Below are 22072 nucleotides of genomic sequence, written 5' to 3'. Positions count from 1 at the left end.
CTGTCCCGGTTGCCCCTCTTCCAGGCCAGCTCTCTGCTGTGGCCAGGGAGTGCAGTGGAGGATGGCCCAAGTGCTTGGGCCCTGCACCCCATGGGAGACCAGGATAAATACCTGGCTCCTGCCATCGGATCAGCGCGGTGCGCCGGCCACAGTGCGCCAACTGCGGCGGCCATTGGAGGGTGAACCAACGGCAAAGGAAGACCTTTCTCTCTGTCTCTCTCTCTCACTGTCCACTCTGCCTGTCAAAAAAAAAAAAAAAAAAGAGGCTGGGGCTTGTCTCTCAGCCACGAGACAGACAGAGAAGGGCAAGGTGATGCTGGGACCAGAGAGGAGAGGTCAGCCCTGGACAGGGGACCCTGCTCCCAGGCCTGGCGGGGAGGCGCGTGTGGCCACTGCGCGGGCAGCTGTGAGCGACAGCAAGCCCGACAATGCGGCGGCTTTCTCACGGAGGCGGAGCGTGGTCTAGGAGTTGCAGCTACAGGGGAGCAGAGAGAAGAGTGGCCACCCCTTCTACCAGGGGTTAGAGGCAGAACCAAGTGCACGGGCAGGGCCGGAGGTGGGCTGCAGGAAAGACAGCAGGGGCGAAGTGAGAACGGGGCGAGCAGCAGGAACCAGACAAGATGGTGCAGCGCCGCGCCTGGTGACCTCTGAACGCCAGAGGGGGCCAGACGTGCGCAGCGTCCCTGCTGGGGGTGGGCATCCTCGTAGACACCAAAAGGAGGCGGCCCAAGCCACTGGCCTTGAGCCCCTTGTGGTTGCACGGGGTCTTGAGGTGGAGGGCCTGGAGCTCGGGGTGACCCGCCCGGCTGCTGTCTGTGGAAGCCCTGGCCCCGGTCCTGGTGTGCCGGGGCGAGACTAGCACCTGGGCCCTCCTTGAAACACCTGCCTTCCCAAGCCACCGAAACTGAGGAAGGACACGTCAGCCACGGCCCCATCCCCCCCTCGGTCTCCACGCCCTGTGCTCAGGGAATCTGTGGCCCCAAATCCCAGCTCTGATGACCTGCTGTCAGCCCCAAGGGATGGGCCGGGCAGGGCGTGGCAATAACCGGGACCATGAAAAAAGTGTGGATCCCTCATCAGCTCCTCCCCAGCTCCTGCAAGGTGTGTGGAATTATCCCTGCTTCCCAGATGAGGGAATTGAGGCCGGTCCAAGGATGTCCAAGCACTCAGGGGCAGGCCTAGCTAGGCTCAGCACCCGTCTGTCCAGCCGCACTCGTGCCCAGCAGGTCCATGGCTGGGCCCTGGGTGCTGAGTGAGCACCAGGCGGTTGGTGAGCGTCTAGGCCGGGGCATGGGCTCGTAGGCAGAAGGTGCACTTGGGGGTCCCCATTTGGCCGCTCACCATGGGAGGACGGTGACTGTGCCACACTGCTCTGTACTGGCCGCTGGGGCTGCTCAGCCAGCGGGCACCATGCAGAGCAGGGCCTGGCCAGCCTGACAGTTGGCTGTTAGCCTTAAGAGTTAATATACTAGACTCAGTTCTTGGGAATCTTGCCTCATCCACGGCAGCCAACCTGGCAGCTTGTCCCAAACCCCGAGACCCTTGTCCTCTGGGACTCCACAGCCCCCCACCGCCCACCTGGACCCCATGGTCTCTCTCTGCTCTGTTTGCAGGCCCCTCAGCAGGCTCCAGTTCGGCCAGATTCAGCAGGAGGCCCACCTGTCCTGACGCGTCCGTGGCTGGCAGCCTCCCCACACCTCCAGTCCCCAGACACAGGAAGAGCCACAGCCTGGGCAACAAGTGGGTGACGAGCGGCCCTCCCGGGGCTTCATCGGGGCTGCTGTGCAGGCTGGGGTCCCCCACCCCACCAGGGAGGCACCGATGGGAACTCTTGGTGCCCCTGCCTGGGGCATGCTCCTGAGGCTGGCGGGGCCTGGGGGGGAGGCGAGGGGCGCTGTGGCAGCACAGTTTGGCATCTCAGCTCAGCTGCTCTTGTCGGAAGGGGGCAGGGAGGCAATGGTCGGATTCCAGAAAATTGGCCCAAGCTCAGTGAGTGACCCACTTGTGATGAAACCCAGAGTCCTGTGGGCATCAGTGACTTGTCACCTAGGGCCGTGTGACGTGTCTCCCGGTGTCTGCCTGCAGAGAGAGAACCTGCTGGCTCACCGTCTGCACGGGGCTCCCAGCTGGGTCCTCAGCCACTCTCGTGCTCCCGGGACACTGGGCACAGGCCCCTAAGCAAGTGGCCCTGTCCCTCCCTCCTCCCCATCTCCTTCCTGCCCTGCTCCTTCTCTCCCTCCCTTCCTCTCACTGCTGAGGCAGAAACAGCTCTGGCGCAGCCCAGGTGGGCCCCGGGTGGGGGTGGGCAGATCTGTCCCCCGCGGGCCTGGGAGGCAGGTGCGTTCATCACACACATTTAAGAGGGACTCTGAGGAGAGGCCGCAAAGTGGAGACCCTTGCAGCGGCGAGGAAGCTGGTGCCAGGGTCTGGACCAGGTGCGTGTGACTCCAAACCCATGGTCTCATCACCCACGTGCTCCCCGGAGCCACCTCATCACCCTGGGAGACAGGCAGGGCTCGGCGGAGGGAGGAACTGAGGCTCGGACAGAGGCTGTGACTTGCTCAAGGTCGCGCCGCGAGAGGGGCAGAGCCCGGGGCCGCCCCGCGCACCTGCGCCGCCGCCGTGGGCCCAGAAGCCGGGGGCAGACGTGCCCGCTCTGACCGCAGATAAGGAGCTCGCGCCCTCTCTTCCTTTCCGTTTTCCAGTATGATGTGTCAGTTGAGTGTAGTTGAGAGTAAGAGCGCAACGTTCCCGTCGGAGAAGGCCAGGCACCTGCTGGACGACAGCGTCCTAGAGTCCCGCAGCCCCCGCAGGGGCCTCACCCTCACCTCCTCCACCGCCGTCACCAATGGACTCTCCCTAGGTAAGCGTCTCCAGCCTGCACACCACAGGCGGGGGCCACAGGTCCGGCGTGTGCTCCGTGTCTGTCTGTGTCACTGCCACACGTGGTGGCACTGTCGCTCTGCAGAACCCCGTGGCCCCTCGCCCCCTGCAGAGGAGGCCCCCTTCCCAGCCTTGGGGGCTCCCTAGGGATGTCCCCAGCCTGTTGGTAGCCCCTAGTACAGCAGAGAAGTGGAAGAAGCGGCAGGGCCTGTGCACAAGTGCCCCAGTGGCACTTCTGTCCCCGGGGGGAGCCGTGAGCTCCAGCGCCTGCAGGGAAGCCTGCTCAGGCAGCCGCCTGGTGGGCCACTGGGTCCCCCTTGTGTCCTTCCCAGAGCAGGGAGGGGAAGACAGCTTTCGGAGTGAGCCTGCACCACTGAGCATCTGCCAGACCAGACACCAGGCAGGGCCCGTGGTGCCGCAGGGAGAGGCTGAGGTGAGGGCGGAGGCCAGCGCTGGGCTCCAGTCACAGAGCGTCCCCCTGCAGTGCCCAGGACAACTGAGGGCAGGGGGGGACCACCCCGCCATCGTGGCCGTCGGAGCTTCTGCAGTCTGCGTGCTGTGTGTCTGTCTGCACCCCTATCAGAGACCTCTGCTGGCTGTGGCCATGGGTTAGGCCGTTGCCAAGCTGGGGACTTGACCTGGTGAGGACTGTGGTGCACGTGGGAAGCAGTGGGGGTGGGGAACAGGAAAACAGGCAGGAATCTTACATCTCACGTTCCCGTGCAACTGGGCCAGTCCCAGAGGCCGTGGACCTCACCCCTGGAGGTCTGTAACAGCGAGTTCCCTGTCCACCTTCCGTCCTCAGAGGAGGCCGCCCTGTGTGGACCCCCATCCGGGTGCACAGCAGTTTAGGACAATGCTTCCCCGGGCAAGGTTCTCAGGGGAGCCTTGGAAGGAGGGTTCTGGGCCCGGCGTGGTGGGAAAGGGCTGGGGTACACAAAGGGGGTCCCCTACTCCCTCAGTTTGACAGGCCTATGGGCACTGGGAACCCTCCAGGGTCTCTGAGTCCCCCAAGCCTTGGCTGTGGAACCCTCTTTCCTGGAGTGTCCGATGGGACTGGGCTACTGTGGGACATGCTCAGGAAGTGCCGGCCCACGGCTCCTGGCTGGGCGACGGAGCATCCGCTTCACAACCGGGCAGCTGTGAGCTTGCCTGGGCCCAGGCCTTCTCTTCCCGAGGCAGAACACTGAGTCCAAGGCTCCGCTGGCCAGTGTCCACGCAGGAGGGAGATCGCAGGGCCGTCGAGGCCCCAACCCCTCGGTCGGGGAGCTCAAGGGCTTCTCAGTTCGTGGCTGAAGGCCTCGTGTGGGCTGTGTGCACCTGCCTGTTTGGTGCCAGCCCGGGCCACCCCCTTATCCCGAGGGCACCTTCCTTTCTCCCTGCCCGGCCTTGCTGCTCTTGCCCACACAGAGCCCTGAACCTCGGAGCCTCTATGGTTCCAGACAGAGCCCAGAGGCCTCGGGTGTGGGTGCTTGAGTGACAGGAGAAAGCCCCTCCTCAAAGAGGCCTTGGAGCCCCAGAGAAGCTGGGGGCAGGCCGAGGGAAGGAGCTCCAGGGCCAGGGGTCTGCAGGGTCCTCCCCGTGGCCAGTGTGCGTCAGGCCACACAGTGTGGTGCAGGTGCTCCGTTGACCTTTGTGCTCGTGGGAGGAGGCCCAGGTGGAGGCCTGAGGCTCAAGCAGGCCAGTGGGCAGGCAGCGGGAAGAGCACTGTCCCGGTCAGGACACTGTCCCTCCCAGCAGCTGTATTCCCGGAGGCCTGGGCCCCAGCGCGAGGCCGCCTTGCTCACGGTCTGTGTTCCTTTTCCAGGCAGTAGTGAGAGTTCAGAGTTTAGTGAAGAGGTGTCTGCAGGGCTGGAAAGGTGAGTGTGGCCTCAGCACGGCCTCCCTCTCGGGTGGGGGCAGGGCCCCAGGGAGCTGAGGACAGGCCCCGCAGGGACTGCTGCTCTGTGGCTCCTCCGTCAGCCTGGCGGGCAGAGGAGCGGGGTGGCCTGGGGGTGTGAGCCCCCATGCTCCGAGCGGCCTCGTTGCACCTGCGCTCTCTCTGGGCGCTGGCCCCGGGGGCTGCAGCAGGAGTCCTGGGAGCAGGTTGGCTACTGGCTGGGGTCTGGAAACTGGAAGCCTGGGAACAACTAGACTTGAAGTGGGCACATGGCTCCGCCTGCTGGGCCCTGCGAGGGTTGCACCTACACAGCCTGAGGCATTTTTACCACCACCCCCAAGGGACACCAGGAAGTGGCCAGCTTGCCCTGCACCACACTGGGCAAAGGGGCTCTCCCACTTCAAGGGCTCCACAAACAATGTTTTTCTGGGCCAGCGCCAGGGCTTCTGGGAGATAGGAGACACCGTGAACGGGGCACTCCCACAGTGTGGCACCACCACTGTAAAGGGACCACCTGGAGACTCAGGGCTGAGGGCTGGCTTGAGGGGAGGCCAAGTGACACAAGAGGCAGGTCTGCCCCCTCCTCCGGCATCCAAGAGCTGTACACGTAGTCACACACTAACATGCACAGACACACACTACACACTCTACCCGCTCTCACTCTTACACACACAGTCCCACACATTTGCGCACACACACATTTGCTCACTCTCACACACACTGTCACAATGCACACTCCCACGCAAACATACTCACACGCTGACCCTCTCCCACATACACACTCATGTACACGGAGGGCTGGCAGTGACAGGCGGCGACACCCAAGGCCATGCACGCACCTCAGAGGCGCCTTCCCCCTGGACACCCGGGCCTCCAGACTCCCGGAGGCCGCTGGCTCCATTCCCCTTTGGGGAGCCAGGCAGCCCCAGCCAGGTGCTCTCCCCTGGGAGCCACCCCAGCCCAGGGAGGAGAGCCCTGAGCCCCAGCCAGGTGTCTCCTGGGGAGAGAGGGCGACAGGCAGGCCGGCATCTGCCCTGGCACAGGCCAGCGAGGACATCAGACGGGAAAGGCAGGCCCAGGGCTGAGATGGGACGAGCAACCAGAGCTGGACCTGTCCGTTCATGCGCTCATTCTTCACTTGTCCATCTGTTCATTCACTCACTCACCGAGTCATCCGGTAGCTGTTTAGAAAGCAGCTGTGGCCTGCCGGATGGCACACTGGCTGCTCTGGGTGTAGCAGAGACGGCCACGCCAAGGCCCCGTGCCTCAGGGCAGAGCTACTGTGCAGGGCGTGGTGAAAGGGGATTGCTCGCCTAGGGACAATAGCGACGCTGTGGCCTCGGCCTGTAGCAGCAGTTAGGTCACCCCCTTTCTGTCCACAGTGAGCACTTATTTGGGTGGGAGCCCCTCGGAGCAGGGGCTGATGCCCGGCCCGGCCCCTGGCCTCTCCAGCAGCCTTCGGGGCCACCTGCTCCTTGCTGAGGGGATCGGGAGACCCCTTGCTTCAAGGGGGGTCCTCTCCCATTGAGCCATAGCCCCAGCTCCCGTGGCTTGACCACCAACCCCCGTTTCCATTCCGCTCTGGTCTCTGCTCATGCCCCCTAGAGAGACCGTGCTGTCAGCAGGCAGAACGCACAGATCGCTGGGAGAGCTGGAGGGAGGGCTCAGAACTCCTCCCTCGGCGTCACTCGGTTCTCCCGCTGCCACCGCACCACCCAGCACACAGCCGTGCATCTCCCCCAGGAGGAATAGTCCTGCCCCCCTCCCCAGAAGCCCAGATGTCAGCCAGTGCAGCCCCCTGCCCAGAGACCACCCGCTGCTCCCTCAGGTGCTGCTCACCCTGCACTGTTACACCTGCGGGCACACAGGAACCAGAGCCAGGGACAGAGGAGGCGGGGCCCACTTGAGAGGAGAAGAGCCTGGCAGGGGGTGGGGGGAGCAGCACCTTGCCTGACAGCGCCAAAGCTGGGGGGAGGGGGCATGACCTTTGACCTTCCCCAGAGACCCATTCCTAGTAACAAGCTTAGTTCAGGCCCAGAAGATAAATGGAGGCAGATACCATGAGCAAAGGCACGGCCAGCCGGCCAGTGGCCCTGCACCACGTGCCTGTGTGCTGGCTCAGGGCCACCTCTGAGTCACCATTCATGCCCCTGTGAACGGGCAGGCAGAGGGTGGCATCGTCCAGCCTCGGTGGGCTTCTTTGGCCCCATCTGTGGGGTTTGCCTCCCCCGAGTTTTTGCACCTAGGCTGCTCAGCCTGGTGGCCGAAGGCAGCCCTTGGTGGCAGCCAGAGCTCGGGCCACATGTGTCCACTGTGTCCTTCAAGTGGCCGGCCTTCAAGAGCACCCACACGGTGTCCCTGAGCCCATGGGCCACTGCACTGCTCTGTGGGGAGGGCTGGGGTGGGGGTGGGGGGCACAGCACTGACCCTGTCCTCGCTCCACCTGTCCCCTCCTCCACGTCAGCCCCAGCCAGGTCACAGGCCTGCAGGGCTGGGGAGGAGCAGGCAGACTCAGGGAGTCGTGTGGGGTCATTTCTCAGCTCCCGGGTGGCCCTGAAGACCCTCTCCTGTCCTCAGGGCCCAGAGTGTGGACAGCGCAGTGGTCTGGGGCCAGGGAATGGACCCACTCTTCCCTGTGATCCACCTGACGCCCCGTAGCTATGGGGACAAAGGGCGGAGGAGAGCCCAGGACTGCGTTCCCAAGGCGAGGGGGTGGCAGGGGCCGGCGGGGCGGGGCGGGGCTCCCAGGCAGGCCCCTAGAGCCCCCTGCTCCTAAGAAGTGAGGGGAGGGGGCGTCTGCAGCAGCAGCTGCAGGGAGAGGCGCAGGCTGGCCAGGATCTTCCCAGAGAGGTGCAGGCGGTTTGTTTCTAGGGTGGGATGGACGCTTGAGAGGCCAGTGCCTGCATGTGGGGGGCATCGTCCTCTTGACATCACCCAGCTGTGGGGTTGCTAAAGGAACTTCTTTCCTTCGTCTCCTGTAGTCTCCAAATTTTCCACCTTGGGCAAATGTTGCTGTTCTACCCAGAAAACAAATATTCAGCTTTTTTGAAAGGAACACAGCCAGAAATGACGTATGTGTCACAGAGCACGTGGCCACCGCCTCCCCTAGACCTCAGAGTCACCAGGCTCTGCTGAGGGCCTTGTCATGCAAGAGAGACAGCCCATAGTGTGTGTGTAGGGGGGGACTCAGTGGCAGAAGAAGCCCCTTCAATGGGAGAGGGAAGGGGAGGGAAGATGGCGCACTGCCTGCTCAGCGCTCACGGGGCTGTGGAGGAAGTAGGTGCGTGCATCACGGGTGGCAAAGCTCACACACAGGGTGCAGCAGGAAGCTCCAACAGGCGGCCTGCAGGGTGCAGCGGGAGGCTCCGACAAGCAGCCCACGGGGACCAAGTGGAGGCCCTGGGAGCCTTGAGTCATCTGGAATGGGAGTGGGGCCCAGCAGTGTCTGGGGTCTCTTGGAGAGAGGGGCCCGGATATGTGCCGACCTCACAAGTCCCGCCACAGTCAGGACCACACGGCCTCAACCTCTCTGAGCCCAGTGCGCAGCTCTGTAGAGAGGATACACGTGGTCACTCGGGGTGTCGATGACTTTCCCCCCATGGGACCTCCCACCGGCAGGAAAGTCACCCAGGGGTTCCGGTACAGCCATGACGGGACGGACAGACAGGACTGAAGATGGTCTCGGAGCCCACCCTGGCCTTTGGGGTGGCAGTGAAGGGTGGGGAGGGTCCCCGGGGAGGCTGCCGCAGACACTTGGCCCCTCTCCTGCTGTCCTGTACCTGAATCTGGGGCTCTGCCCAGCCCCTGGGGGTGGTGGCCGTGTGAAACAATTTGCCAAGCTTCTGTTTATGCCCAGCCTCCCCACGCCCCTCCCCATGCACAAAACGCAACCTCTTGCCTCGCTCCCTGGCGAGTGAGGGCCCTCCAGCAGACTCTCAGGAGTGAAGATCCCTGGGCCTCTGGGTCCCACAGCCTGGTGCTTGCCTCTGTCCTTGGCCCTGCAGACAGGGCTGGACCCCGCCGGTCCGCTGCTGCCCCTGCTCGGGGAGCCCAGAAGCCTCTGCCCGCAGCACCTCTGCCTCGGGCCTCCCCTGCTGCAGAGTCAATGCCTTGAAGGTGGGCAGGGCTCTGCCACGCCTGTGTCTGTCCTCCCCGCTGGCTGCAGGCCAGACTCCACACTTGTCAGCATGCAGAACAGTCTGTGCTGCAGCTCCCAGGCTGACCCTGGCCCCGAGGCCTGACCTGAAGCCGCTCCTGTCCAGTTCTGCCAGAAGAGAAAATCTGGTGAACTTGGCTGGATTGTGTGTTGTTCAGAAGGATGGGGGCCTGGCGTACAAGTGTGGCTCCCAGGGACCTGCCGCGTGAATCAGGCACGCTGTCCAGGCTACGGCTGGGCCAGGGAGGGGTGCGGCTCGCAGGGAGTAAAGGACCTGCCAAAGCACTGCCTGGGGCCGGGGGCCTCCCAGGGCCAGCACAATTCGGGGGGCAGCTTCCTGCCTGCAGATGAGGGTGAGAAACAGGAAGTAGCCAAGGCCAGACAAAGCTTCATGGGACTGCTTCCCATCAGGGGTTTGTAGGTGCAGGTGGATGAACAGCATCGCCTGGACACCTCCACAGGTGCACTCCGACCAGGGCCTCTATGCGCTTGAGCAAGGGTGAGGGTGGGGGAGCCCTCCCTCTGCTAGGAACAAGATGACTGAGGCTTCAACGTGGCTATTATCCGAGACTTCCCTCCATTCCCCAGCCGCCTAGACTAGCAACAGGGACTCAGAGCCTTGTGAACTTTAACCCCCAGGAGATCTGCACCCTAGAATATGATGGCCGGGGGGGGGGGGTGCCTTTCAGACTCACTTGGGCTGGTCTGAATGCCCGTGGTGCTGTTGGCCCTACTCTACCCCGGCTGCCTGCGCCTCAACAGCCCCCCTACCCTTCCTGCTCCTGATGGCGTGACCTTGGCAAGTGGCTCCACCCCTCCAAGCCTCAGATTCCTTACTTCCAAGGTGGGGATCCTAATGGCACCTGCCTCACCGAGTGGTGTGATGAAGTGAGATAATGAATACTGCTGAGCACTGTGCCTGGCACCTGTCACCGTCACCTTCATCACCATCATCATCGTCGTCGTCATCCTGCACACCCTGGGTACAGACCTGGTTGCCAGCTTTGTCTTCCCCAGAGCACCTGGTCTGGCAGGCCCCAGGTGCCTGCTGCAGCTCCCACCCAATGAGCCACACCTGAAAGGAGATGATAGTCACGTGTCCCACGGCCTTCCTGGGACACATTGTGTCCAGCCAGGTGTTGCCAGAGTGTCACTGGGGAAGGGAGCTGGTCCGGGAGCGAGAGCCCCCATGTCAGTCCGAGAAGTTGCGTGATTTCACCTGCTGCCACTACTCATTGGAATATTTGGTGTTTGCTGGCCCCAAGCTTTCAGCTCCTGAGTCTTGTCAAAGCAGGAAGTGGCCAGGTTACCTGGACCCGCTGGAGCCCCCCAGCCCACCACGCCCTCCTCTGGCACCGTGGGGCTCACGTGGCTGGTCACTAGCCCCCCGACTCTGTTCCCCTGAAGGCTTGGCCTGGGGAAGGGTCACCATGGCTCCAGCCTCGTCAGCCTGGAGCAGCCACAATGGCTTAGGCCCTTGGCCCACTGGGGGCACTCACATCTCCATCCCTAGTGACAGCTGGGACAAGTGGCTTTGCCTCCTCGACCCTCAGTGTCCTAGAAAACAGGGCAAGAGAACAGCGCCCCTCGCAGGGGCTGGGGCCCATGGCAGCAGCACTTGCTGGCTCATGGTAAGCAGTGGTGGAGAGGCCGCTGCCCTAAGTGCCAGGCCACCAAAGCTGCCAGGGAATGTGGAAGCACACCACCCCAGGAGAGCCCAGGGCCGCAGGATCCAGTAGCCACGCAGCATACAGACACTGAGCAAGCCCAGGGAGACCTGCGGCAAGCCGGGGGTGCCCCTGGGGTGGGCGCCTCCAGACGTGGTCCCAGTCCCAGTCCTAGTGGCTGACCGTGCCGCGTCAACCCCTCTGCCTCTCCCTCCACCCGGGCTGTGGAGCCGGACAGACCTAGGCTCAAATTCTGGCTTCCCCTAGTGGGGGGGCGGGGCATGGTCCTAAGCAAAGCGCTGGTCAGCAAGCAGGCACCGTGCGCATGAACTACCCGGTGTCCCCCGGGTCTGCTGCGACCCCCAGCACCCTGCACTCCCCATCAGTCCCCTGCATCCCGGGAGGACATGAGGAGAGGGTGCCTGCAAGGCCAGACTGCTTGGAAGTTGCTGGTTTCGGGCTGTCCGTGGATAAATGCCGGTTCTGCCGCACGTCTCTTCACCACGCAGCATGGAGAGAAGGATGGAAAGAAGGTGGTGGCACTGGCCACAGGCCCGACTGAGGAACCACAGGTCCCTGCACACGGTCCCCATGCTCACGCACTGCCCTGGGCTCAGGAGAAGAGGGGAAGAGACGGCACCATGAAGACATCACACAGAGCAGCTCACTGTCAGCCTGGCAGTGCTCGGCCCGGGGCTCTGGCCTGTCCCGCAGGTGCTTCCGTTGTAGGGCAGAGTCCTGGCGTCTGCGGGTGCCTCCCCTGGATCTGAATCACAGTGGCTCCTGGCTTCCTGTAGAGCGTGGCACTCGCTCACCACAGCCCAGCCCCTTTCTCAGGGGAGGAGAGGGTGGAGGCTGTCCAGCCTGGCCCACGGGCTGGGAGTTGAGCATACCAGGGCTCTCATCTGTGCCCTAGCTCACGGTGTGGGGGGGTCCAGCCCGTGACTGTCCTGAGGACCTGTAACATTAGAGGAGTTGGGGGGTCAAGCACATAGTGGGCAGAGGGGGAGGGTCCTGGGGCAGCCACCCTGGAGGGCCAGTGCACTCCCTCCACCCCTGAATTTGGGCCCCTGGAGACTGGGCCCTCAATGGCCGACAAGAACGGTTCCTTTTTGGGTGGAGGATGGAAGCCCTGGGCTCAGGGGTATGCAGTGCACCTGCTGTGAGTGTGGATGTCCCCACACGAGGCTGGTGATGGGCAATGAGCGGCAGCTCAGGACTAGCTGTGGAGAACACAGATTGTGTGGAAAGGAGGTGCAGGCCTTGTCTGACTTAACAAAAGGGGTTTCTTCACCTTCTGGCCAGCAGACAGCTGAGGGGTAGACATGCTGCAGGGGACTTGAGAGGTGGGAGCCTCGTGTTAGTGCAGAAAGTGAGTTTTCATTCACTCGTTTGTAGGACGAGACAGAGAAAGAGTGAGGAAGAGAGAGGTCTTCCGTCCATTGGTTCACTTCCCAAATGCCTGCAATAGCCAGGGCTGGGCCAGGCCAAAGCCAGGAGCCGGGAATTCAATCCAGGTCTCCCACATGGATGGCAAGGAGTCCAGTCCTCGAGCCATTACCGCTGCCTCCAGGGTCTGCATTAGCTGGAAGCTGGAGTCAGGAGCAGAGCCGGGACCTGAACCCAGGCCCTCCGATACAGGACCTGAGTGAAGAAGTGGCTCAAGCACCCACCCCAGGAAGGGAGGCTTCGAAGACGGGAAAGGATGCCACCTTCCCCGAAAGCAGTGGAGCAGGAAGCTGCACGTCCTCCTGGGGAGGACGGGCGAGAGAAAGGCCAGCTGGGCAGCGCGGGGAGCTCCTGGAGCAGCGTGGGGTCTGCTGGGCAGTGGCCGCAGCCGGCCGAGGAGCCTGTCCGCTGAGGACGTGGCATGCGGAATTCAGCTGTGTCCTGGTGATGCTGCGCCCACGCCCGGCCCGGCGTGCGAGGTCGTCTGCAACTCCGTGTCTGCTTTTCCATGGCCTTACGGGCTGGCCACCGATTCCTGTTAACATCTCAGCCTCACACTGGGGGAAGGGGGAAGGGAGGGAGCATTCAATCCAAGTTAATGAGAAAAAAGCGTGGAGACCGCACGGGGGCTCTGAGGAGTGCCGCGTGCACTGAGCAGGCAGCTCCAGCCATGCCCCAGATGAACTTGCAGGGACGCGGGAGCCTGGGGCAGGGGTCGGGGAGGGTGACCACAGGCTTTCCTGAGCTAATGGCCGTCCAGGCGCCTTGGGGAGTGTCTGGTCTTCCCGGGCTGTTGCTAAAATTCAACGTTTTTCCTCTGAAGCAGGGGACGTCTCTATGCCACGCTGGGGCCTAACTGGCGGGTTCCGGTTCGGAATTCTCCCAGGACCCGGAGCTGTGTCTACAGGTACTCATTTACTCGTCTTCTCGTTTGCTGGGTGCCAGGCACGTAGCTAGAGGCTGCGTCTGTGAGTGACACCCCAGAGAGGCGATGTGGGCAAAAACCGGAAGAGTGGAAGGAACTGGCCAAATAATGGGAGGTCCCAAGTAGGGGAAGTGTCCCCAGCTGAAGGGACAGCCCAGGAGCCATGAGGCAGGAAGTGAAGGCGATTCCAAGGGTGGGGGGGAGGGTCACCAGTGTTGTAAGGAATGAGAGGGGAGGGGGCCCAAAATGAGGCTGGAACCCATACCTTAAAAAGCAGGGAGGAGCCATTGGGTGGGGAGGAGCAGGTGGTGGCATGACTTTGATCTTGGCCACAGTGTGGAGAGGGCGCAGGAAGAAGGCAAGAGTGGGCACAGGACAGCACTGAGCAGCCGTCCGAAGATCCAGGGGCCTAAGGTGGAAAAGTAGACGTAGACTCAGTACATCTTGGGATTGCTTAGGCTGTGAGGGCAGGGAAGAAAGAAGAAACCCCAATGTTGGTGGCTCGAGCTGTGGGCAGGCGTGGGGAGACGGCGTGATGGCCTAGGTGCCTCCAGCCCCGGCAGCAGACCCAGATCTGGGCATAGGAGAGGGCTGGGCTGGCCGTGCACTTGGATATCCTTGCCTGTAGGTGGCGCCTGATCCCCAAGAGAAAGGGTGGGAGAAAGAGCTGGAGGAGGAGCTGGCCATGGTGGCCTCGGCTCCGTCCCTCCTCCCTGCTCCCAGTCCGCCCGTACCTCTGCCTCGTCCCCACTGCCAGAGCTGAGGCTGCAAGGCCTGCTGTTCCCAGGTGCAGAGGAAACCTGCAGGTGTGAGCCCCGGACGTGGCCGGGAGGAAGCCACGGCGGAGGTGTCAGGATTGGGCAGGGGGCTGCCAGGGGCAGGGCTCTGGGGAACTTGGTGCCTGAGCCTAGAGCTTCACAGCCCTCAGGAAGACAGGGATGGAAGCGCTCAGCTGCCAGGAGACCTTTATGCTCTTCGGTGGCCTTGGCCCCTGCCCCCTGGCCTCGCCCCAGCCCTGGTGGGGCTCTGCCTGCAGCAACTGCATGGCCTTAGCGACGGGGCCCCTGGGAACCCTGGTGAGTTCCAAGCCGCACCTGACTGCGTCTCCCTCAGCCCCACAGGTCCCTGCATCTGCACCCTGGGGAGCTCGACAGCCGTGCCCACCATCGAGGGACCTCTGAGAAGGAAAACCCTGCTCAAGGAGGGCCGGAAGCCCGCGGTGAGTGCAGGCGCACCCGCAGCAGAGGCAGCAGCAAGGGGCCTGGGGCCTGCCCCGGCCGTGCCCCGAGTGGGCAAGACCCTCCACTGCTACATCCAGAAATCAGGACAGAATAGTGCCCCGCCCCGGGGACACGCGGGAGCTCCCTCTGGGCCGCAGGATAGTGTGTGTGGGTGCTAACGTGCCTCTCCTAGGATCCTCTGAGGCCCAGGTCGCCTAAACAAGTAGGAGGGGTGTCCTGGCCCTGCCTTCAGAAAGGAGGACTTAGGGAGTGAGGAGGTGGGGGCAGGAGGAGCCTGCCTGCTTCCTGGTCCTGGGTGGAGTTGGCATTGCCGGCAGATGGCAGAGGGCTGGGGGAGCATGAGGCCTGCCCCAGCATCGGCAGGGCTGCAGGGCCGGTAATCGGGCAGCCAGGGCCACGCCATCCCTGCCACCGCCCAGATTGTGGTCACTCTGCCTCGCCTTCCTCTGTAGCTGTCCTCGTGGACCAGGTACTGGGTCATTCTCTCAGGATCCACCCTGCTGTACTACGGAGCCAAGTCCTTGCGGGGCACAGACCGGAAACACGTAAGTCCCGTGTGAGGACCCCCGGGTGGGGCTCCGGCTAGCGGAGGAGGGAGCTGGGCAGCCTGCAGGATGGGGGTGGGGGTGGGAAGGAGCCTGGCTCGGCCCAGGTCAGCCTCCCCGTGGAGGGATGGCCTCAGGCCCGGGCCTCCACCTCTGTCACTCTCCTCCAGTACAAGTCCACGCCCGGCAAGAAGGTGTCCATCGTGGGCTGGATGGCGCAGCTGCCCGACGACCCCGCGCATCCAGACGTCTTCCAGCTGAACAACCCTGACAAAGGTGGGCAGCGGAGCGAGCCGCCCTTCCCCCGCTCCCACCTCCGCGCCCGCTGAGAGTGTGTCTGCGGCCGTGCAGAGCTCCGGGTGCCGCTGCTCACCCAGCCCCTCGCTGTCCAGGACACTGCTTAGGGCGTGGCGGCCGTGTGCGGGCCTTACCTGTGGCTGCCGGGACCCATCACCGCTGGAGCAGTAACGTCAGGGTCTCTTAGTAAATAACGTGAAGCTGCACAGGGTGGGGCCCCGTGGTGGCTAGAAGCATTGTGGCTCTTGGGAGACTTCAGGGACCCACCCCCACCCCAGCATGCCCATGCCAGGAGGCTGTCGCAAGTCCACAGCCAACCCAGGGCAGAACCCTGTTGACTGCCAGAAGCTCCAACTTGACCTTCCCCGCTGTCTCCCAGTGCCTCTGGTCCCACCCTCCCCACGACCTTGCTGGGGAAGGGGGGCGTGGCAAAGCTCCCAGGCTGCCCAGGTCCTGGGTCCTGAGAGCCCCCCAGCAGGAATACTGAGCTTAGGGTCCCGTGCGTACACAACCCCCAGGGTCTTGCTGCGATTCAGACCTGGAGTCTGCAGATCTGGGACGGAGACCCAGACCCTTGCATTCATAGCAAGGCCCCTAGGCGGTGCCCAGTGCACAGCGATGCCAGCCAAGGGACCTTGGAACGCCGGAGGAAGGCATTGTCCCCACGCAGAGGGAAGGTGACGCGGGGGTGGCCAGGGTCAGTGAGTAGAATCCAAGGGGCCTGAGAGCCAGAGCAGGGAAGAAGTCACATCTTAGTTAACGCTCAGTGACTTCTGATCCCATCCACCGTGCGTGTAGACCCCAAACCAAAACGTAGCAGTGTCCTGGGGAAGTCACCCATGTTGTAGACGCGTTGAAACCCCATTTGTGCTCTTTGAAAGCACAGCACAGCGCCAGGGCTGCCCTTGGTCCTCACAATCAGTGCGTGAACACAGCAGCCTGCGTAGCAGTGCGTCACCCCTCGGTTCCACAGGGCCGCAGCTGTCCTGTGCACTTTACATTACGCGTGTGTAACGGCCCGGGCTCCACCAGATAGCCACAGGCACCGGGGCCCAAAGCATGGCTCCGAGCCCTGTTCCCAGGAGGTGGCATGGGGGAGAGGGCTGCGGCTGAGCTCCCTAGGTTTAGTCCCCTGTTTCCCTCCCGTCACAGGCACAGGCCGACCTGCCAGGTACCGCTCTCAGTAACCAGTGGTTTCTCCGCCCCCCAGGCAATGTTTACAAGTTCCAGACCGGCTCCCGATTCCACGCAATACTGTGGCACAAGCACCTGGACGACGCGTGTAAAAGCAACAGGCCTCAGGTAAAGGCCCCAGGCCCCGCCTGTCCCCAGAAACGCCCGCGCTCGCCCTGAGACTGGGAGGCCTGGGAAAACAAGGCTCGCGGCTCCCCTGCAAGCCCGTTAGCTCTGCCCCCAGCACCACCCCCTCCCCCCTTGGAATCCGCATCTTAGACAAGGGATCCTTTCTCCGCTCAGAACCAAGCCCTGCTCCACATTGCAGCTTCCAGTCCAGTGCCCGTGTCTTCCCCACTGAAGGAAATGCCACCAAACACCCACTGGGAGCAGTCAGGTGGCAGGTGGGACACCGCCCAGGGGTCGGGCCCCAGCATCTATTCAGCTGCTGCTCTTAGGGGAACACTGCACAGTGACAAGGTGCCTCCCTGTCCCCAACCCTCGGGAAGAGTCACAGCAGCGAACCCACCTGAGGGCCAACCAAGAGCCAGGCAGGGCTGCCGAGAAAGGGGCCAGCACGTCCCACTGTGTGTGCGCCCCGGGGCATCTGCATTGCTGCGGGCCCTCTGGCTGCCGGGCCTGGCTCTGGCCTGGCTGCTCCCCCACCACGCCCACCCTCTCCTCGCCAGGCGTTGTGCGAAATACTTCACATGCAGGAATCGGCCGAGTCCTCCCCACGTCCCTCGGAGGTAGGTCCTCTCGCTGTGTCCGTTTCACTCTGAGGCTCCCAAGGCTCAGCAAGTGGCAGGCACTCGACCAAGGCCCCTCCGTTAGGGAGCGGTGGGGCTGGGACTCGGAACTTGATGCCGTGACCCCTCTGCCTCTACTTCCCCCGCCCCACCCCGCTGCAGATGAGCAAAAGGCCCTGAGAGAAGAGGCTGCGCCCAGCTCCTGCCTCGAGGCGGGCAGGCGGGACCCAGTGGGGCAGCGGAAGCATCCACAATGATGGGAGGGAGCTGGGGTCGCTGGACCCCTGCCCTCGGCCTGTCTGGGGACTGAGCAGCAGGCATGCGCTAGATGGTGACAGCTTCCGCAGGAAGGGTGGGCAGCGGCTCCAAGGCCAGGGGACCTCAGCACAGGCGAGCTCACACCAGGTGTTTGGGTCCGGGAGGACAGGGACAGCACAGACTGCTTGGCCCCTCAAAGCAATGCCTGTGGACAGGGGGAGGGCTCTAGGGGCAGGCCCCAGGGTCTGCGCCCAGGTCAGAGTCGCATCTGTGATGTGATGAAGACATGTGTGAGAAGCTGGTGGCGATTATAGATTATAGTCCTCAACAAACTAACACCGCAGGACAGGACCAGTCCAAGGATAAACCTGTGATCCCACAGGAGGCGGGGCTACACTGCATTTGAGTCCCTGACTCACCCTTGTGACTGCTAGGAATTCTTTTAAAGATTTATTTGTTTCTTTGAAAGTCAAAGTTATGGGGGGGGAGGGGAGATCTTCCATCTGCTGGTTCACTCCCCAATTGGCTACAATGGCTGGGGCTGGGCCAGGCTGAAGCCAGGAGCCAGGAGCTTCATCTGGGTCTCCCATGTGGGTAGCCAGTGGGTCTCCCATGTGGGCCATCCTCCGCTACTTTCCCAGGCCATTGGCAAGGAGCTGGATCAGAAGTAGAGCAGCCGGAACACAAACTGGCATCCAGTTTGGGGGGGGGGGGGGGGGTGCCGGTACCGCAGGTGGCAGCTTTAGTTGCAGTGCCACGACACTGGCCCTGACTGCTAGGAATTTGCCTCGGGGATGTGCTCACTCCTGACCTCAAAAACATAGGCCCACGAATGTCCCCTGCGGCACTGTCCTCCACACAGGCCCCGGCACCTGTGCCACCTTCAGGAGACCCCTGTTGTGTGACCCCTGATGGGAGATGGGCGTGTGGTGGCCTAAAGGGAGCACCGGGTAGAGGTAGCGGAGCCAGGGGGCCAGCGCTGCGGAAGCCGGGTCTCCGCTGTGTCCAGGACCCGCGAGAAGCCTCAGGAACGTTCATGGAAAGCGCTGTGCGTGGGTGTAAAAATGTTTTGCACCAGAATTCCACTTCTCAGCAACCTCGTGGAGGTCTGTGCGGATCACATTTGGAAAAGGACACACAGCAACCCCAAGCCTGTCATTGCCAGACTGCTCTTGTACAGTCTTGCACATTAAGCCAAGGTGGCGGTCTGTCCCTGGGAGGGAAGACCGGGAGTTCTGGCCGCCAGCTGTCCCCAGGTGGGTCAGAAGGACCCAGGGGCTGCACCTCAGCTCCCTGTCCTCCGAGAGGGCAGCCCCTCTGCCTGCTCCCACTGCGTGTGCCTGGGGGCCCCCAAGAGCCGTGAGCACCGCTAAGAGCACAGCACACTGAAGCCACGCACAGGTGCCTCACAGGTGGCCCTGACAGCTCCCAGGTGGGCCACCTGGCTGCAGGAGGAAGGAGAGGCGGGGCGAGGGGCGGGGGCAGAGCAGGGCTTGGTCTCTGCCCTGTCTGTGTCGGCAGCCTTGACACCTGGCAGGAATAGCCAGGGGGGCCCTGAGCAAGAACCCCTTGTCCCTGTCTAGGGCAGCAGGCAGCAGCCGCTCTACAGCAGGTGGGGGCAGAGGGGGCGGGTCGACCCACCGGGAGGGCTGGTTTTGGTTGGAAGGACAGAGGATGGAATATGTACAGTGCCACAGCGAGGTCTTGAAACTTTAAAGTCTTTTTGTCCAATCTTCAGACCTGGGGAAGAAATATTTTTAATTTTCCCCTTTTTATTTCTAATTTAGTTTCCACCAAGTGTTCCCACTCTGGGCTATACATAGTTAAGAAAACGTTGGCATTACCCTAAGAATCGGATAGCCGAGGGTCATCCAAGCCAATTACAGGGGCACAAGGAGGGCATGGCAGGTGCCAGGGAGACACCTGCTCGCACAGGGAATCCCAGCACTGCGATTCTCAACGCGGAGCTTAACCAACACTGAGTACACTTCAGCCGTGTTTATGTCCTCCATGTAAGATGTAAACACAGCAATGAGCACGCACCTGGGTACCTATCTCCCCGTCTAAACACAGACATCCCCGGGGCCCTGGAACACCCTCCCTCCTCGACGGGCCTCCTCCTACTTCTGTCTCCCCCAACCCTGCCCCTTAACCCTCCCCTGATGCGTTCACCGCTCTGCATCTCAGAAAACACATTGGATTCCTTCCTGCATCGTCTTGGTGCATTTTTACAATTTTTTTTTTTTATAAATAGAACCAGAGCCGTACATTTCTCCAGTGACCTGGATTCTCCTCCCATCCATTCCCGACATCTCTCTGTGCCCACAGCGCTATTATCCGCTTATTTGTACTGAGTTTTCAAACCCATTCTTCTGCTACCACAGGGCAGAAGCTAAGGCCTTGCCTTGTCGCCCCCCCCCCCCAGCCCACCGCCACCCAGGGGCCCACCTCGGGCCATCAGTCAGTCCCTGTGGCGCCTGGAGCCGCCCAGCCCCCTGGGAGCTGCCTGTGCGCTGTGCCCTTAGCGAGTGACACTCGGCCGTCTTGCTTTTTCTCCTGCCGACAGCGCTGCCATGGCCTTTATGACAACAGTCTCCTGCGCACAAGGACACACTTTTTTTTTTTTCCAGTTTATCATTCTGAGCAAGTGAACACCCGGTTGGGTTTATTTTGTATGAAATCCTGTTCGAATCTGGAACCCACCGCAGTGCTGGGGTAGGCGTCCCGGGGCTCGGAGGCTGAGGGCCGCTGGGCCAGAAGCGGGAACTACTCTGACCTCAGGGCTGGTGATCTTCCCAGGTGCCTGTCCTGGGGCCCAGCAGTGGGAAGGTCTTGGGGTTCCCAGTGTTCCCAAACTTTCTTCTCCTCCTCCTGGGCTTCCTCGTGCCGACTTCCTGTCTCCCGACCACACCCCTCTCTGAGTGCGCTGGTTTGACCCTCAGGGGCCCTGCCCCATTCCTACAGGGTTCGTCTCCTCCCCACCCCAAGTACAGGCTTGTTTTGGTCACGGGACACAGGCAGAGAGCCTGGGCCTACTTACTGTGACACGTAGCCTCTCTAAGCCTCAGTTTGCTCATCTTCATAATGGGTATGCTCCAGGCACCTGCCCAGTGGGGTCAATGGGAGGACTCGAGGTCATGGCGCATTTGAGGAGTTCAGAGCAGTGCCCGGCACAGGGTGGTCGCTGAACACCTGCTGGCTGTCGTTAGCACTGTGCCCGCTCCCCGCCGACCTGCCCCCTTCTCCTAAAGAACACCCCTTCCCCCTTTCTGAGAGGTAGGAACTTTGACAAGAGGCTGAGCTTTCTCTTCTAGGTACCTGCAAACCTTATGTCGTTTGAATAAGTCTCTGCAGGACTTGGCGTGACTGCAAAGGCTTCTGGGAGCCCAGCCCGGGCCTGGTGGTGAAGAGCAGTCCTGGGCACAGGCTGGGGCCAGGGCGCTGGGCCCCCCACAGCCAGACTCGGGGGCATGGCCTGCGCCAGCCTCACAGCGCCCGAGGGCTCCACCAGTGCGGGATCCACCTGTCAGTCCCCAGCGACTCTCGTGACACTCATTCCGCGGCGTCACCCCGCGGGGGGCGGTGCTGGACCCCAGACTCTCCGCCCTGCGCTCTCTGACTCTGGGTCTTCGTCCGCCCACCAGCCGCTTCTGCCGCTGGAGCGCAGTCGGCCCGCGTTGGGTTCTCCGTGCTTCCCGCCGCATGCAGAGTGGACAGTGGCCAGCGGCGGCGAGCGGCGGCGAGCCGGGCCAGGGAGCAGGGACAGGCTGTGCCGCAGGCTTGTCACAACCCAGCGACTCACGGCGTTGCTCGCCCACGGCGCCGCCGCGGATTCTGTACAGATTTTGTACAACGTGCGTGCTGTACGAGCGGGTGTGAACTCGGAGAAACATGCATTTTGGCACGAGACTGGTGACATCACACACTTCGTTCGCTTTGAGGCCCGCTTTAACCCTGAGTCGCAGCCTTGTCCTCCAGGAATGCCGAGAGCGAGCCCCGGTTCCTCCTGTGTTAAGGGGTCCCTTGCGTTCTTTTACTGTAAACAAACAATGCCTTAACTCGTGTCTTGTTTTCTGTCCCTATGGGTGCTATTCATCTGGAAGGCCTGCTCCCTGGGCCCCTGGGGCCCTTCCAGGCCTTGTCGCTGTCAGCCCTTCTGAGACAGGACCTGGCCCAGGACTGTGGACTGGGCCGCTGGCCAGCTCGCTTCCTCCTGTGCCCCCGCTTGGCAGGGCCTGGAGCCCTTCTCTCCTCACCCTGCCCCACCACGCCCAAATGGGAGGTTGGGACATTTTCCTCCCTGGAAGCAGCCTGGAGGCCACGGAGCTCACAGAGTTGGGGTGCACAGAAGCCACGTGGCACCAACCTGTCCCCGCAGGGCGAGGCTTCCGCTCCCCTCATCTCCCCCATTTGCCTGCACTGCCAGGACAGGACCCCGCCGGGACTCCTGATCATCACGCCGGGGAGCTGAGTGACACTGAGGCCTTAAGCTCCTCCAGTCTTGCCCCCAGATGCAGTCACCAGCAAGTCCCCCATCATCCAAGTCCAAGGGCACCATCGGTGATGGCCATGTGACCGGAGAGCCAAGCCAGGGAGTGAACCGTCCAGCGTCTGCGTCCAGTTAAGAGCTCTTCCACGGACATCAGCCTTGACTGCTCACCTTTTATTTTGCACAAATACATTTTTATTCAAAATAATAAGTTCCTCTGTCACCATAGCTTCTCTCTCCCTCCTCTTCCTCCCCACCCCCTCGTCTTCCTTTTCCTTCCCCCCTCTGTCTCTCCTTCTCTCTCTCTCTCTCTCTCGTTTGGATATCCTAACTGGGAGAAGGAAACCCCAAAGCAGTTTTC

At 62.5% G+C, this 22072-nt stretch overlaps 1 protein-coding gene across 6 annotated transcripts in view; it reads left to right on the top strand.

The window, feature by feature from the left end:
* The window catches only part of RALGPS1 (Ral GEF with PH domain and SH3 binding motif 1), a 260164-nt gene extending 242270 nt beyond the window's left edge, over window positions 1-17894 (top strand). For all 6 annotated transcript variants that reach the window (XM_062207519.1, XM_062207517.1, XM_062207516.1 and 3 more), the window contains exons 12-20: window positions 1614-1740; window positions 2706-2863; window positions 4691-4742; window positions 12858-12941; window positions 14073-14178; window positions 14653-14745; window positions 14916-15021; window positions 16253-16344; window positions 16905-17894. In XM_062207519.1, coding sequence (XP_062063503.1) covers window positions 1614-1740; window positions 2706-2863; window positions 4691-4742; window positions 12858-12941; window positions 14073-14178; window positions 14653-14745; window positions 14916-15021; window positions 16253-16344; window positions 16905-16997 — 911 coding nt within the window. In that variant the 3' untranslated portion in view covers window positions 16998-17894. The remainder of the gene's footprint in view (window positions 1-1613; window positions 1741-2705; window positions 2864-4690; window positions 4743-12857; window positions 12942-14072; window positions 14179-14652; window positions 14746-14915; window positions 15022-16252; window positions 16345-16904) is intronic.
* Window positions 17895-22072: the final 4178 nt, after the last annotated feature.

Source organism: Lepus europaeus, chromosome 12 (assembly GCF_033115175.1).
Source record: "Lepus europaeus isolate LE1 chromosome 12, mLepTim1.pri, whole genome shotgun sequence".
NCBI classification, from domain to species: Eukaryota; Metazoa; Chordata; class Mammalia; order Lagomorpha; family Leporidae; genus Lepus; species Lepus europaeus.
This window is presented reverse-complemented; position numbering and strand designations above follow the sequence as displayed.